The 17,395-nt window shown below is 43.9% G+C and overlaps 2 protein-coding genes across 3 annotated transcripts; one reads left to right on the top strand and one right to left on the bottom strand.

Moving 5' to 3' along the window:
• Positions 1-3,704: 3,704 nt before the first annotated feature.
• On the bottom strand, positions 3,705-5,441 carry GON7 (GON7 subunit of KEOPS complex). The gene is made up of 2 exons (XM_055715571.1): positions 5,226-5,441; positions 3,705-5,151 (listed from the first exon to the last, which is right to left on the bottom strand). The coding sequence occupies exons 1-2, from the start codon at positions 5,422-5,424 to the stop codon at positions 5,027-5,029; spliced, it is 324 nt and encodes a 107-aa protein (XP_055571546.1). The 5' UTR covers positions 5,425-5,441; the 3' UTR covers positions 3,705-5,026.
• A 167-nt stretch (positions 5,442-5,608) lies between these two features.
• On the top strand, positions 5,609-16,829 carry UBR7 (ubiquitin protein ligase E3 component n-recognin 7). Of its 2 annotated transcripts, XM_055715569.1 has the most exons (11): positions 5,609-5,792; positions 5,930-6,063; positions 6,633-6,693; positions 8,259-8,354; positions 9,471-9,524; positions 10,718-10,823; positions 12,033-12,217; positions 12,803-12,934; positions 13,328-13,490; positions 14,389-14,450; positions 15,283-16,829. In XM_055715569.1, exons 1-11 carry the CDS (start codon positions 5,625-5,627, stop codon positions 15,373-15,375), a joined length of 1,254 nt encoding a protein of 417 aa, XP_055571544.1. In that variant the 5' UTR covers positions 5,609-5,624; the 3' UTR covers positions 15,376-16,829. The 2 variants fall into 2 exon arrangements, with proteins under 2 accessions (XP_055571544.1, XP_055571545.1); XM_055715570.1 differs by lacking the exon at positions 14,389-14,450.
• Positions 16,830-17,395: the final 566 nt, after the last annotated feature.

Genomic DNA, 17,395 nt, shown 5'->3' with positions numbered 1-17,395 from the left:
GCAGCAATGGAGAGAATTAGTATAAACTATTGACGTAGCATGTAGGAATACTAGACAACAGGAGTAGGAGAAGAGTAAAGCTAGCTCTGCTGGTGCTTCCAGCATTTTTGATGCCGGTGGAACATCAACAGGTGTGAAGTCTTACCTACAGAGTAAATAAAGGAAAGACTATAAAAATTGATCATTAAATTTGTTTTTTATTGTAGTCTTTTAAAAGTAGCAAAATAACTTCTAAGGTTGATTATCATGAAGATTTGTAAATAGTGTCAAGGCCAATTAGTTCTCGGTCACAGAAGATAACTGCCTGCGACACAAATTGACATAATCTACAAGCTTTTGCAATAACTGAGCTCAAACAAGTTTTACAACTACTTTAAAGGCTACAGAACCTCTCAATTAGTTCTTGATCATAAATGACATAATAGTGTAAATCTGTTTCTACAGCAACAGCATTAAAAAAAGATGTGAGACTAGCTTGTACTGAACTTGCTCATAATCTATTTAGTTCTTTTTACTGAGGGGGCAGCAAAGATGAATCGCTACAACTTAAGGGTAGGAAAGCTATTTTTACTCATACTCTTTTAACTTAAAATGAGTTAGATCAGACATGATCTTGAAGAGCTTTCTAAAGAAGAAGCTCTAGTAATAGAGGTGGTAATTAAGTCCTCAGAAGATTGCTAACCTCTACCAGCTTAGCAATCATTTAGTGTTTTAATTTTCTGCCAAGAAAGTGAGTAGCTGTAACATAAGGTTGGTTAATATTAATCTCTGTGCCACCTATCCTAGATTTCTTTTTATTGTGTTTGTGTCACAAGATAAAGCTTTTGTCAGAGTGCTTGAGCATCATTCTTGGGCAGTCAGAGTGTTAGTTTCATTAGCTCTTTGATCTCCACCAAACAGTCCCTTACAATCTCAGGAAAATACCTGCTGCGTTTTTAAGTGCTTCTGAGCCAGTTCTTCAGTTCCTGTGATGGGGAGAGTGGATCCAGTGAAGAGCATAACTTCAGGCTACAGCCCTTCAAACTTATGTCCAAGTTGCAATAAAATGTGTTCCTTATGACACATTTCTTCCAGCAGTGAAGTTGAACTGCAAGCTTGATTTTTTTTTTAGGTTTCTTAATTAAAAATGAGGATTGACTTATCCTTGGAACAAAACTTCTGTGTTTGTGCAGGATACCTATTAACTCACCTTATTTTCTCTTGCCTGGTCCATTGATGTCTTAAAAGGATGCTCTCTATTATTCTATTAATTTCTAAAAAATATTGCTTGTCACGTGCCAGTCTTGGATGAGAACCTTTTCCACACATGACCTAATGCATGAAAGCAGTTTAGTAACTTTATCAGGTAGTTTATTTTAAGAACTGTCTCATCTCTCCTTAAAGCTTGCCCTATGATACATCTTTCTTCTGGAAAGAGCGTGCTACAAGCACAAGAAGGTACTTCAACTCTCAGTCCTCAAAGCCTGTGACTAGCCCAGTAATTTTGGTTAGTGAATGTGCCCAAAACCACTGCTCAGTTGTTTATGCTGCTGAGTGTTAACCTAGTTACCATATATTGAGTCCCATGATACATTATTTATGGCCTAACTGCCAAAATAGTGTGTATTTTAGAGAGAATCCGGTATCTGTAGTAGCTTGTGTATAAATTAACTTTTAAGCTAGAATGAGTATAAATTACACAGGGGCTATAACAGGTGAATCACATTCAAACCCCTTTAATGAAAATCGTGAAAATGAGTCTCTCCTTCCCAGGAATTAGGAAAGGTCTTGCACTTTTAGACAATGCCCTGATTATTTGGCATGATGGGATTGCCCCCTTTACCTCATAGAACCATCTGCGTGCCTAATATACTTGTGATTGTATTTGTGATTGTGATTCTTTTAAACACAGAACACCGCAACCTTTTAAATTCGCTTGTGAATTTTAGCCTTGAAGCTGTTCAAACCAGCAAATTCAGTGCTTCAGAGCACTAACAATAGAGTATGCCATATAATCCCAGTCTGTGTGAAGGAGACTTGCTTTGAGATTCTTGCTTTTCTGTTTTGCAACTAGTAAAAGTAGTTGGTTCTCATTTAAATACTACCAAGAATTTAATGTAGTATCACTTCTACTCTTTTAATAGAAACATACCAGTGTTCTCCCCCTTTATTGATAAGGAAACACATCTAGTTCCCTCTGGCTGGTAAGACTAAAGTCTGTTAGTAAGACATACAAACTATACTGAGCAGCATAGGTATGGTTAACGGCTTGTTTTGTGCCAGCCTGAAGTTTGGTTAAGGTACAAAAGCACCAGCATTCTCTCTGAGGTGAAGAGTATGCCATCTTCCTTCCAGTGAGGCTTATCTACTGTACCTAAAACGCAGGGGCCATAGCGGACTTGCGTAAAACCTTTATCCTCTAGGACAGCTTTGTACAGCTCATTGCACACTTTTGGTTTGTAAGTTTTTCTGTCTTCAGAAAATTTTGGAGCCTCTTCCACAGCCATGGAAAAACCTGTGTGCTTCACTGACTTGTGTGCTTGGTTGCTTGGAAAAAGGGTGCCGCAACCAGTGAGCAGCACCAGCTGGTTCTCTGTTGCCCCCTGTACAACTGTTTCCCAGTTGTTTGGCAAGACAGACAGTACAAGAAGTAGGAGACTGCAAGTGCTTTTGGGGGAGAAAGGGGCTCCCCAGAAGGGGTTCAGAACACAGTTGTAAGGTAGGTCCTAAAACACATGGAGGGGGGAAAGCGGAAAAAAAAAAATCTAAAGAACAAACCCATCATCATCACACTAAAGTTTTCTGTGCCTAGTTACCTTACAGCAACTCTCAGAAAAATGAAATTAGCTGTTGAGCTAGGGCACTTGACACAAGCAAACATACAGGTTAGAATTATTAAGGGCCTCCTGAAGCTTTAGTACACTTTTCATTGTTTTAAGTTTTTGTGGTTGCAATGAGGAGTAGAAATGCTTCTTTAAAGGCAAAACGTGAATAGTTGTTCTTGACCCAATGCTCATTGATGTTATCTGGAGCTCAGGTGCACTGTGTTACTGTGTCCAGGTTAACAGAAAAAAAAAAAATTGCCATTACCTGCATTTGCTCCCACACTGGTAAAGTTAGGGTTTGTTGCTTTAGACCTGAAGTTTTGTGCCCATGATGTGCCAGTGGACTATTCACACAAAGTTTATATATAAGGCCACAAATTCATGCCTAATGTTAAATGTTGCTTGTTAGCTATTCCACAGTTCACATCGTTGTTGAGAGTGTTTAGGACTGTAGTGGGGGGCAGGAAGGGAAAACACAACTTTCAAATGTAGCTCTACAAGCTTCCAGGGCTGCAGAACAGGGCTTATAAAAGATGTCAACACTTTCTGATAACGTTATCAAGGCTGGGTGTTTTTTGTACCAAGTGTTGCCTTTTCCATTTTGATAAGCCACTTCCTCCAATAAATTATCTACCCTAAAACGCTTAAGTATTTTATCACTTTATGATTTTCCAGCCTGACAAGAGATCAGAATTTGTGTAATTTTCCCCTCACCCTAGGTCCTCAGCAGCTAAAGCCCCTAGTCTTCAGAGTTGGTTTTTTCGCCTGTTATCCTCTGTCATACCTGCTAATAGAAAAATGAGTGTGAATTTCTTAGAATAAGAGTACATAACTATTGAAAATGTTTACTGGACCTCATTTTCAATACACACACTCGCATTTCAAATGAACACAGATAACTTTGTGCTCATAAAAATTCATTATTTATTCTGACACTTTGTCCTCTGTACACAAGTCTCAAGATTTGTTCAGTTTCCATAATACACAAACTATACCAGTGGAACACATGAGGAGAAAAATAAAAAGCTTTTCACTCTACTAAATCAGTTATTTCTGCTAAACTTGACTCTCAGGCTCCACAGTAAGCTTTATGGACTGGCTCTCAAGAACATTTTATACCTGTTCACAGAAGCATGCACCTAAAAAAACCTGGGAATTAAAGTAACATACAAGCATTGATAACTTTCCCCTTGCCAGAAGCATCTGTTACCCTTGATGACATTCCACATGCTGCATTATAATCACTAGAAAGAAAAACTACCTTAGCAGAGGAATAGGGTATACAGCCAAGAACTGTTACACATAATGTGCTCTGAGCTGTTACCCTAGTATTTACTTTCTCACCCTCTTAAACTACAGCAATCAGTGTAGAACCCTACTACATTTTCCCCAGTTTCTGCCCAAAGTTTTTTCTTACTTTTAGGCAATGTTGACAGTTCTGCATAGACAGACTATAAAGCTGTGATGTTTGCTTTTTTTGACTTAGCTACCAAATAAGCCTACCACAAACAGGCTTAGGACAGATAGCAGGTTTTTAAATGTGGAACTTTAAAGACACATGCTGGCTTGTCACTTCCCTGGCTGTCAAAAAAAATTGAGGATTTTTTGAAACCAAGATTCCCAACTTTTTCTACCTATGTTGTCTATGCTCTTTTCCAGGAAGATACTCAATTGATGTGTGACTACAGCTTTCAGATGCCAGGCAACAATAACCTTCCATAGCAGGACTGTACAGGGCTCTTGTAGGACTGTTCAGGAATGGAAACAGTCCTAGCTGTGTTTTTTTTTTTTATTTTGAATACTGTAGTGGTCTTCTCTTGCTCTCTCTCCATACAAATGAAAGTTATCTGTTACCATCTTAAGATCATACCTGACAAAGTACATCTTTATAGATTTTATTACTTTATCTTAAAAGTTTAAGTCACATGAAAAAAGAATGACTTGGCAAAAGTCACTAAAAGCGTAGCAGTCAGAAGACTTGCAAGAACAGTTTCATATTTCTTAGCTTGTTTGCTAAAACCTCTTCTCGACCTAAGGCTGGTACCCTGCAAGCCACACCCCGCTGACACCAAGGCGCATCCTCTCCTAAGGCCTCCGTGCTAAAACAGCACCGGGGTGGCCATGTCACCTCCCGAAGACGGGCAGCCCCTGCCCCACCGGGGCACCGCACCCGGGGCCGCCTGCGGCCCTTCCAGGCCTACGCTGGGCGCCCGAGGCCGGGCTCAGGGCTGCTGGACCTTCGTCCGCTTCGGCGGCGGGTCCTCAGCGCTCGCCTTCGCGTCGGTGCAGTTCTCATCTTCATCTTCCAACTCCTCGTCGTCGTCGTCGTCGTCGTCCTCGGCTTCACCTGCCAGGGTTCAGGCGGGGCGCGGGTGAGCGCTGACCCGGGGCCCCCGCCCACCCCCGCCGGCCGCCACTCACCGCGCGGCCCGCCGCCGCCTGCCGCCTCTCTCTCCTCCTGCACCAGGGGCGCCAGCAGCTCCGCCACCCGCTGCTGCAGTTCGGCCAGGCCGCGCCGCAGCCCGCGCAGCTGCTCGCCCTCGCCCTCCTCCGCCGGGCACGGCACCCGCACCGACCGCGTCTGCCCGTCGCGGCCCTTCAGCTCCGCCACCAGCTCCATGCCGCCGCCGCCGCGCGGCCGGAAGCGCGCGCGGCCCGCGCCCCGCCCCGCCCGCCGGTCACGTGCCCGCCGCCCGCCTGCCGCGTGAACGCGCGGCCCCGGTCACGTGGGGCGCGCAGTTCCGCTTCCGCTGTGGCGCCCCCTGGTGCCTCAGTCGCGTGCTTCCCGCCTCGGCTCTCCCTCGGCCTCGCGTCCCGGCGATGGAGGCGGCGGCGGCGGAGGGCGCCGAGCCGGGCGGCGGCTGCTGGGGCGGCGGGGAGGAGCCCGTGGTCTCCTTGGCGGAGGTGCTGGCGGAGAACGAGGAGCTCGAGAAGGAAGCGCGGGCCGTGCTGGGGGGCAGCGACCACGAGCGCTGCAGCTACTCCCAGGTGGGGGCGGGGCCGGCGCCGCGGGGGGCGGGGCGGAGCAGGGCCGGGGGCGGGGCGGGGCGCCGCGGGGGCGGGGCCGCCCGGGGCCGGGACCCCCCCCGGCGGCCCCCGTAGCCTGAGCCGGTGTCGCCCCGCAGGGCGCGGTGAAGAGGCAGGCGCTGTACGCCTGCAGCACCTGCACGCCGCCCGGCGGGGAGCCGGCGGGGATCTGCCTGGCCTGCAGCTACGAGTGCCACGGCACCCACCGCCTCTTCGAGCTCTACACCAAGAGGTACGGCGGGGGCGCGGGCGCGGGCGCGTGCCCGTCCCGGCGGCGGGAAGCGCGCGCGCGTGCGCGGCGGGGGGGCGGGGGCGGCTCGCGGCGGGGCGGGGCGGGCGCCGCGACTCCCTGCGCGGGCCGTGTGGGCGGAGGTCCGTGAGGAGCCCCTGTTCCCCGTGCGCCCGGCACGGCAGCCCTGCGTGAGGGACAGCGCGGGGCTCTGCGCGGGGGACGGGGGCTTAACCGCCGCCGTGGGGCTTAACCGCCCGCCGGGTCCCGCCTGGGAGCCGAGCCGCCTCAGGCCCCCTGCGAGTGCGGTGAGCCGCGCCGGGATTAGCCGCGCCGCTGCGGCCTCCCGCCCGGGCGCTCTGGCAAGCGGTGGCGCTAGCCGAGACCTGCCGGGGACACGGCGTGAGGGGGTAAAGCTGCAAGGCCCTTTGGGCGGTTCTGACTGATGCTGTTGAAATAGCTGCCACGGTATTTTTATGTCTGCAAATAAACTGCCGGGAGTTGTTATAAACACAAAAACTAATCTGTTTTCAGTTAATAAAAAACCTGAAGTGCTGTGTTTTTCTTTCCAGGAACTTTCGCTGTGACTGTGGAAACAGCAAGTTCAAAAATCTGCAGTGCAAGTTACTCCCAGTAAGTTCAGGCATAGGTTTCGTACATTCAGAATCAAAATAACAGTCTTGGGAGGCTGGTGTGTTCCTCAGCCGGTGCTGACTCATGTGATGGCTCTGCTTTTCCCAGCAAGTTAAACAAGGTGGGAGTATTACAGCAGGAGATATGACTGTTGAGGGACTGAAGGGAAATGTTGCCAGGAGAGAGAACATTTGATCCTTGTTATCCGTGAATGCAGCAGTTCTACGTCAGTGCTCAGCGTAATGCCAGGAATGTGTTGTGGTGCCTGCACTAATACATCTCATTAGCTTTAAGCTGGCTGTAGAGCCTTTTGGGTGTGGGTGTGCAGGTGCATGAAGGAAATTTAAGGTTGTCCTGCTGTCAGAGGGATGGTTCTCTCCCCTTCTTTGTGGTGGCAGTAGTGCTCTGATCTTTTTTGATAGCTTCTCACCACAGCCTACTGCTGGCATAGTTTTCTACTGTGTGAAGCTCCCTGTGCTTTTGTACTTGGCGGGCGTTTTGGACTCGTCAAGTAGTTGGTAGCCTTCTAGGAAGCAGTGATAGGAAGCAGCCTTGTCTGCAGTGCTGCTCCCAGGGTAATAAGTCCAAATGTAGAAACAGCCAGTGGTTTTGCGTATGCCCATTTTGTTCTGGCACAATGGGGGCGGATCCGGAGCTAGTCAGCCTAGGGCGACAGTCCAGTACTCCCTACAGAGACACCTGTGACAATTTTAAGATGTTATTGTTTCTCATTTGAGTCAACACAGCAGATCATGTGGTTGTGCCTCCTCTTTCAGTTTACTGCAAAATAAACTGTATAGGTTAAGTGACCTTCAGCATGTGTCTGTTTGTCTGGCTGACTTCATGGAGGCTGGGTGACTGCATTATCCGTTCTTCCTTTGCCGGAAAAGTGGTAGAAAGCTTTTTATGGTAACATTGTAAATGGTCACAGCTGTTCCTCCAGGGGCCAGTGGTGGTCTTAGGCTGCAACTTGTGCAGTTGTGAAGCCCTGTGGCTGCAACTGTATTAGCTTTATTTTTTTAGTGGGATTACATGTGATAGAATTTAATTCAGCATGTTTTGTAATTTAGATAATCCTCTCCTGTAGAGTGAGGCTTATATGGTACGAATTTAGTGGAAGCTCAGTGGTTAAATGAAACAAAGTTGGGTTTGGATCACAGTCTGGATGTTTAAAAAAAAAATGGAGGGGAAGATGCACAGTAAATCTACAGTTGTTGCTATAATGGCAGCAGGCAGGCGTGTTTGGTGATCAAAACTCTTATATTGTTTTAGAATAGCAGTAGCTTGACAAACACCATGATTGGCATTTGTTACAAATGTGGAAAGACTTTTTTCTCTTTCCTTTTGAACTTCACTATTCTTGACATGCCCTGTGTGCTGCTCACTGTATAGAACAGGTGTCTAGATAGTATCTTTCCTTTCGGATCTTGAAGCTGATGAGTATAGTGATTGCCTTTAGGAATTTACAGTGGAACAGGAGTTGTTTTTTTCTAGATAATAGTTCTTTTCTTTTTTCTGTGCTTCACTGCATTGTTTATTGAGACATCTTTTTCCTTTCCCCATAGGAAAAGGGGAAGGTGAATTCAGGAAATAAGTATAATGACAATTTCTATGGATTATACTGTACTTGTAAAAGACCTTATCCTGATCCTGAAGATGAGGTAAGAAACACAAAACCCAGTAGTAATCATATATAGATGGTATTTATGCAAAGTAATGTGCAAAGGGTGGTCGCTAAGATGCTTTGCAGGGAAGAGCCTGCTTTAAGAAATCTTAGGTTCCGTATTGCTTTTGGTTGTCATGTGCTGTATGAGGTAATTACTTTATCAGTTCTTTTTTAAATAGTAGGATATGTTTATGCCTTCAAGACAGATGAGGAGGACAAATCATCATTTGGACAAAATGCTACCGCAGTTCTGTCTGCTTTTCTCTCTCTAAAGTTACAGAGTTCCCTTAGGGAGTGAGTTTCTTATCATCATCTTGAGAGACGTGGCAAGCAAACGCATTAGGAGAGACCAGAATCTGCTTCCTCTTACCTGCAACAGTGCTCTGACAAGGCTTCTGGGATGGGAAGAGTCTGTCCTGTAGCACTGGCTTTAGTTATCCATTATGGTAGCCAGAACACTTTTTCTCTGCCTGAAGTACTAAAATCTACCAGCTGGTTTGTACACACACACTTTTGTTTGCAGTCCTGGAAGTTAGGTGTTTTAAAGAATAAGGAAGGTGCAAGTCTTTCAAATCCAAAGAAGTATTTTATAAACTCACCTCTCTGAAGTTCAGAGATAGCTAAACATTTCTAATGAAATCATTAATAATTGTTTCATAACAAAGCAGTTTGTACTGTACTGCATTGTGGACAGTTAAGTTAGGATTCTGGCATTCCTATATAAACCTGATGAGATGATTATCAATATCTTTCTTTTGCTAAGCTGCATGTTCGTGCATTGCTGTTTACAGGAAGAAAGATACCAATAATGTAGTTGCTTTTATCAGCTCTTTTGTGTGAGGATGCCTTGCTCTTCTGGCAAAACTAGTTTTGTAATAATAAATGGAAATTTCCACAGTCCTGATAATAAGACAAATTACATATGCTATTGAACTTCAGGGAAGCAAACTGACTAATGAAGCAGTAACTAATTATTAATGGCAGCTCCCTGTGGGCGAGTAAAGAGGGAAATGCAACTCACTTGAGCAGGCTTTGCAAAATACTGTAGTTTGAGGCTTGTGAAAGATTCTGGAGGTCGCTATTAATGCTAACAATATGACCGTTCATCTAGATTCCAGATGAGATGATCCAATGCATAGTTTGTGAAGACTGGTTCCATGGAAGGGTAAGGAAACTATAAGTAGCAGAATTTCCATTTGCATAGAAATAAGTTCGTTAAGTCTGTATGGTTATTCTTACTTGGGAAGGCTTGCCGTAATTCTCAAAAGATTATTACTCTTTTCATTCTATGCGAAGAAATATTGAAAGTTGAATCTTGCACTGCTGTATGCTCTAGTCCCGTCCCCCCCCCCAAAAAAAAATAGCAAGAGTTCTACCTTTTTGAAGGTTACTGCTACAGAATAAAACAATAACTTTAGAATTTTCCAGGTAAAGAGACAGTTATAATCAGTAAAATCAGTGAGGAAAAGATTCTTGCTCTGAGGCACATCATTATCAACCACCTGAATAGTTCTTCATTCAAAAGAATGCTTTTTGAACTGTAATTCCTTTACGTAGCAAGGAACAAACTGTGCTGTTAGTTCCTGATTATGAACTTTAGGGAAATCTTTTAAAAGCAGCTCAGCACTTCAGTGAGTGCCCTACTTAAGGTGTAAGCGTTTAGGATTCAGCCTCTTGTGCCTTGAAGGGCATGAATGAAATTCCATGTTTGAAGCTGCAGGTTCAAAGAATTAACTGAAGCCAATTTTTTTTTTTAATGCGTTCTGTAGATAAACTCTATGATTCTTTTGTGTAAATGTATGTATGAAGAATGTTATGCTGCATACTGTGAGCTTTGCAAGAATGCTTTTCAAAAGAAAGCTGCTGAGCGCTTTTAATTACCTAAATAGTTCTCACCAGTTTGTGACGGACTTTGGGACCTAATTCTTCTCAAGGTCAGTAAGTGATCAATGTGAAGACTTAACAGTCTCTTACACATAAGGAAGCAATCATAAAAAGTTATTTAAGAGTTTAAATTTGCAGTGTGCAAGAGGTATCTTCACCTGTCCTATGTTTAGGGCAGTTTAGAAGAATATCATTTAGAAAGGAGATAAAAGATAGCAGTGAGATTTCTGGGTATGTAGAAGGCATAAAGGGCTGCAGACAAATAGAGAATTATTTAATTTTTTTTCATTGGAATTTTTATCAGCTCTTTCCAGTCTTTTAAGTTATACTGATAATCATTGTAGGAAGTTAGCAGGAGTGTATGCTTGTGCTGAAAATGGGATGACAGTTGACATTTTACTTCCTCTAAACCTAGAGCAGACTCTGTTATTGCAGCGAATGCTTCACTGCTGCGTGCTTGTTTCTTTTTGATAGCATCTTGGTGCAGTTCCCCCTGAAAGTGGAGACTTCCATGAAATGGTATGCCAAGCCTGCATGAATCGCTGCCATTTCCTGTGGGCTTATGCATCACAATTAGCAGGTAAAGAAAATTAAGATATCTGAGCCAATATTTTGTTAGCATGTATTTCTCATGTGTGGTTGATTAACGATGTACTACTGCTGAAGTGGTTGGAGAAATGATCCTCATTATATTGGACAGTAGCTTTCAGCTGTGAAATACGTGGGGCTGCAGTAACTGTTCTGTAAAAAAAATATTAAAATGCAGTTCTTGTTCCTAAACTTAATTCTGTGGTGCTCACTCTTACTTATTTTAGCAAGGATGTGCTAGCACATAGATGGATGAAGATTTAATACTTGTCTTGAGGAACTTAATTTCTAAACTGGATCAAAGAACTGAAGAGCCTTCCTAAGGAAAGCATTGAGGCAAACAGCTGAATTTAAGAGGCTCTGAGCAGCAAAGAGTGAATGATAGAGTGACCTGAAATGAATGTGTAAAGCCTTAATTTGAGTAGAGCTGGGGCTGTGCTCAGGACATGTGTTCCCTGTGGTTGCACCAGGCCTCTGTCTGCTATGTAGTCTCTGCAGAGCAGAAGGGTAGAAAACTTGATTTCTGTGGAAGGAGCTGGTTTTACATAGTCTCCTAAATGTTGCCTATATTATCTGGTGATTGGTCTAGTGCTAGAAATTTCAGTGGTAATTTTAAGGATTCCAAGCTGGCCTACCTGCAGTTCTCTTCCTTCCAATGCAAATACAGTACAAGATGGGGTTTTTTTCTTTGTTTTTGGTTTTCCTCCTTTTAACCAGCTGTGTCACAGGGCACACATTTGAATTGATATCGAAAGAAAAACTTGTTTTAAATAAGGAGGTGGTGATTTTTTGGGGTGTGTGTCTGGAGCAAAGGAAGGACTCTGACACAGAGTCGGCAAAAAAGTGCACGACAGCTACTGAGCCTGCAATATCTATCAAGGGGTGCCAAGGACAAGCATCTTAGTACAAAACTATCTCAAATTGTGATACTCTTTTCCCTCTTCTAGGGCTTAGATTTTAGGAAGCAGTATATTTTAGCATAGGAATATGAGAGATGGAGAAGGCTATGGTGAGAGAGGAAGCAGTTTCTTTGTATACCTAGGTGACTGTCTTTGGACAGCTGTAGAGTGTCCGGGCTCTGCAGTGTATGAGGCGATCTAGGTGCCTTTTGACACTGCACTGTAAAGCAGAGAGAATGTCTGTGGTAGCCTGTATGTTGTCTGGCACCGTATGTTCATTTACGTGGGTATGTATCTTCCAGTTCCTGCTTTGACCAAAGTGAACTCCCGTGAAGATGAAGGGATTGTCTTGAAGGTTGAGGAAAGTGAAGAGCAGAAAAAAGAAATAAAAAAAGAAAATGGAGCAGAACGTGAAGAAACGAAGGAGGAAAAGCAAACAGAACAGTTTAATGAACCATCCACTAGCTCTGGGTCTGCCTGTACAGAGGTAAAATGTGCTGCCTTTTCTGTCCTCTGCATTTCATAATGATGATCGGTGAAGTAAAGCCCACCTCTGTCTGTGTAGGTTCTGTGGAGGGGTAAATGCTTTCAGTCTGTTTCTGTGCTCCTGTTCAGTCGCTGACACTTCAAACACGCGGTCTCTGTGGAGCACAGTGTAGGCTGTGGAACGTGGTTGTAGAAGTGGGTGACAAGGGTGTAACATCTGTTTGCAGATAGGTTAGATCCATCTCTTCCTGTCAGCCACCTGGCCTTGGTGTTGAGGTAACCTCTGAGTTTGTTCTGATGCAGGGGTATTATGCATTGTGGCTGCATTTGTAGGATAGTCCAGCTCTAATTCCTTACACATTTATGGCTATTGCAGTACACTTCTACTGAAATTTCCAGTGGGAAGTGCTAAAACCACATCAGAATCCTCCTGTGCGTGAAATGGTAATGTGAGTTGTTTGTAGAAATAAATGTGTCTGAGACAAAAGGAAAACCTTACATGGGGAAAATGACATGCTGGGCTGGATAGAGCAGAGTGTATTTGGAGTGACACGACAGAGCACTGAATACTCTCATTTTAATTCAGGTAGTTACTAAGAGTGAGGAGCCAGTCTGCAAGCTGAAAGAACTCCAAAGCAAGCAATTTTTAAAAAAAGATACTGCCACCTTTTGGCCATCGAACTGGAGAAGCAAATTATGCACCTGTGAAGACTGTTTGGTAGGTATTTTCTCTCTGTTATGATCATTGATGTGGCAGAGGCCAGGAGGTCTCAAACAATCTTTGAAGAGAAGCTTCATGGTGGATAAAATCTATGTAAATGCTCTTAACTCTGCATATAAACACCTAACCACACCCCCGCTAAAGAAACACACTGAATCCTTTGGAATTAATACAGCATGAAGGAACTTCTAAACATTTGTATTTTCTTTGCTGCTTAAATCCAATAGTGCTTTGGAAGTCCTTACCAGGAGATGTCTGAAATGCTGGATGCAAAATACATATTGTTTTTGTTGTTGCTGTTTGTGATACTAAACACAAAAAGGATTGGGGAAGAGCATCACCATCTGAGAAGTTTTATAATGCAGAAGTAAATTTTACTTTATTCTTCAGAAAATGTATTCGGAGCTTGAAGTGCAGTTCCTGACAGATGAATGTGACACTGTCTTGGCTTATGAAAATAAAGGTACCAGTGACCAAGAAACAGAGAGGAGAGATCCTTTAATGGACACCCTTAACAGCATGAACAGAGTCCAGCAAGTAGAACTCATCTGTGGTAAATACAGCTTCATTTTTAGAATTTGCCTTAACACTTGAACTGAACAGTTTCCCATAAAAGATTAGTATCGGGTCTTGCCGTGTGATGTCAGACTTTTTTTGAAGTGACACGTAGAAGACTGCATGACAGATTGCGTGCCTCCATCAGGATTACTCTAGAGAAGTTTGTCTTCTTTTAATGTAGGTCAAGGAACTAGATGGTGCGGGAACTTTTCCCCTGTTTAACATCTTAGGTATTGTATTGATAGTAATTTCTTGTAACGTGAATATTTAAACATTAATTTACACTTCAGCTGTCTGGGTTATTTCTCTTACCCTGCACTGCTGTTTGCTAGTCTCCTGTTGCCTGGGGGCGTGGTGGCCTTGTGGAGCTGTGGTGCAGGGTGCTCCCTGGAAGCTCTCCTGCAGGATATGTCTACAAGGCAGCACTGGGGTATTTTATAACTGGAGCCTTGTTTCCCTCCTCTGAGTGAGGCGTTTGCACTCTGGTGGGGACAGTTGCCCAGTCCTGAGCTTCCAGGCTGGGACTTCCCACCATGACCCATGCGAGCTTTTGCAATGGGAAGTTGGGAGCAGGGGCAGGCTTTTAATCAATTGTACTAGTTCAGTCACTGAACTTCTGTACGTTTCTCTGAAGATCAACCCGAACAGATACTCGGACTGTGTAGGCTAGTCTGATAAATTATTTGTCTGCTCATGTTTACCTGGACTTGCCTTTATTATTATTTATAATCCAGTTTAAACCTAGATTTGTCTCACGTAAATGAAACAAATGGCAAGAGGAAGTAGAACAAGTTGTCTTCTTGAACCAGTGTTAAACTAAAGCTGGATATCTTCTTGTTTTGTTTTTGTTTGCTTGTTTTTCTTCTTTCCCTTGCTTTCACTTCTCCATCCAGAATACAATGATTTAAAGACAGAACTGACTGACTATCTCAGGAGATTTGCAGATGAGGGAACGGTAAGGTGCAACTTGCAGAATTCGTTTGCCAGAAAATATGTTTTAAAGTACTGTTGAGGGGTGGGTGCTGAATACTATGATGCTATGTTAGAATATTTTTTTTCCTGTCTCTTGGAGTTGCTGGCACTGCAGTAGAAATTAGAAATTCCTGATTTAATTGGAATTTAAAAGTTGTGTTTCCTTAATGACGTTGTTGAGAGGTAACAGGGACCTTACAGAAATCAGTCTATAAAGTACTGAGGCTAATTCTTAAATTTAAATGGAACTTCTGTTGCTCTAGGAGAAGTATGCTGGAAAAAAAGCTCTTAACCTTTATGGATTTTTTTAGAGTGAATTTATACCCTTAGAAGAGTAAGGACCGACTGAATACTGGCAAACAGTCTTGTCAGTTGTTTTCCTGGAGGAATTTGCATGCTGCTGTTAGTCAACACATGCATTTTGTTGGCTTATTTGCTAATTACCATTCTTAGTTATATCATAATGAGTCTGAAGTGAGCTAGTGAAAATCTTGCTTTGTCTTAATTTTTCAGATGATAAAAGCCAATGGTCAAGCCCATTAAAAATCCCATCAGGAGCTTTGCTGCATGTGCTCATCCTGCCTTTGGGGAGCTTGTTTCTCTGTATCCTCTTACAATAGGATGTGGGCATTAATTGTCTCCTTCGGGTACAACAGGAAGGCTGTTTTGCTGGCTGTATCAGGGAGGTTTCAGGATACTTGCTTGTATAAGCTTTGTGTATTTGCACGTGGGATGCGTGCAAGAAAAAAAAAAAAGGATTGCTTAATTTATTAAATTCTTGTGTCACAAATTGGGTTTCACCTTGCTTCCCCTAGGTGGTTAAAAGAGAAGACATTCAGCACTTCTTTGAAGAATTTCAGTCACGGAAAAGAAGACGGACTAACAGGATGCAGTACTACTGTAGTTAGACTGAGAGGGTTTGAGTCTGAAAGGACAACTGGGAAAACAACATTCATTGGCAAACAGAAGAGGCATCTTCAGTATTTGGCTTCTCATCAAAATCCAGCTGTCCAAGAAACATCTTCATTTTGTCTCATACTTCCTTTATTTGTAGTGACTAAATTGTGCTCTTAACAGGTACATTGCATTTCTAGGGGTTTCAGTACTGATCGACTTTGCATTCCTGTGAAAGCTGGCCTCATCTCAAGGGAGAGGACGCCTTGCACAAGAACAGCGTGCCACCCTTTATTCCCTTTAGCCTTTCACCTGTTTTACTTTAGTGCCTATAGCTGTATGTTGCACCCCAGCCTGGGAGGGTCTGCCTGCCCACCCTCTCCTCTGTACAGTGCAGGGAATACCCCCTCAGTGTGCTTTGCAGGACTGGAGCGTGCTGCTTTCCTGCTTTAAAAGGCTCTGTGTCATCTCTTTGGGGTGTAGTGACTAGTGACGGCTCCCTGCACAAAGTATGTGTCTATTGACCACGCAGAGGGAGGCGCAGCTCTTTAAAGGGTAAAGCAGGCACGTGTTTTGGTTACGGCTGTTGAGTGAAATTGCCTCCCAACATCTTGGTTGCATCAGGTGCACTGAACAGCCCTGCACTTGTGCATGCTCACGCACCGCTGTGGCAGCGCTCCCTAGGCAGGTGAGAAATGAGGAGCCATAGGTTAAGGCTGATGCAACAGAATGTTCTCTGGTTTTATAAAATTCAAAAATTTTGTTTCTGATATTGTACAGTGGTGTTTTACATGCAAAATATTGTCATACAAACTTTATCCACTCTCTAGAATATAAACAATATCTAGGAGGAGGTACTAAATGACAAATGAAGCATCAGGTGGGGGTGGCACAGGACTTCTAATGGGCTTTGATTTTAAAAACTAGCCTACTGCAAATAATTCTACTTCATAAATGTTCCTGAAAACACTGCAGCATCCTGACATTTTGCTACAGTATGAGATGTGTGATCTTTTTATGATCACTGTGATAATAATGGAACAGGAGATGTTTCACTGACTTAATCTACACTTAGCTACAATTAAATATTGACTTTTCATAAGTTTGGAGCCTAATGTAGTTTTTAGTTTTTCTTAAAGTATGTTTTGGGGTTTGTGGGTAAAGAAGTTCTAATTTTTAACTCCTGCTTTATGTAGTTGGAGGATTTACCATGGGGTATTATCCTGCTTTTGAGAAGAAAAATCAGACCTTTATCTATCATTCTCCCTGTTCGTTTTGGACCACTTTTTATTTGCAATAGCTAGTTCTAGCATAGAGGCTCAGTTCATTGGTTTGTTTCATGCGAGATGACTAGTTGCTTTTACATTTAACTCTGGGTATTGTATGTGCTTTTTTTGTAGCAGCTGTTAGGGGAGTTGTACCTATCTAATTACACTATCTAAAAATTAAATGACTGTTCAAGTTATAATGTCTTGGTTTTGGTAGTGGTTTTTGTTTTTTTTTTCTGATGTGCTGCTGTAGTGTTTTGTTTCCATCCACAACCCAGACCCCCCCAGGGCAGAGCGGTGAAGATGACTGGGGAGCCACATGGCCAAGACACACCAGGGGGGCAGAGTCAAGCCAAGCCCCGTGTTCCTGGCCCTCTGCATCCCCCCCCCCAGATCCACGCCATTGCAGCCAGGTGTGGAACAACAGCTGGCAGGGGGCTTGTGAGTACAGCCTTGAGCAGGAGAAAAAGCAGATTTCTGCTGCGTTTAGTTGATTCACTAGAAGGGTCGGGTGTCGGGGGAAGGTGCCCCAAGGCAGATGCTGTCCTGGGTCCCACCTCTTTGCTCACATCACTCTGAACAGAAACCCCAGGTTTCCCCAAGTATATAAAACAGCAACAGCTACCCTGGTGCATGTCAACGCTGCAGCGAGGCTCAGTCCCACCCCTTGCTGTGCTCAAGGAAACAGCAGCGGCACCTCAAGGGAGGAGTTCAGCTGCAGGAAGTTTTCTGACCCGAGTAAGTGATTTCCACGCAAGGGAGAAGG

The sequence above is a fragment of the Falco cherrug genome, chromosome 7 (assembly GCF_023634085.1).
Source record: "Falco cherrug isolate bFalChe1 chromosome 7, bFalChe1.pri, whole genome shotgun sequence".
Taxonomy (NCBI): domain Eukaryota; kingdom Metazoa; phylum Chordata; class Aves; order Falconiformes; family Falconidae; genus Falco; species Falco cherrug.
The sequence above is the reverse complement of the archived record's forward strand: the minus strand, read 5'-3'. Positions and strand labels throughout refer to the sequence as shown.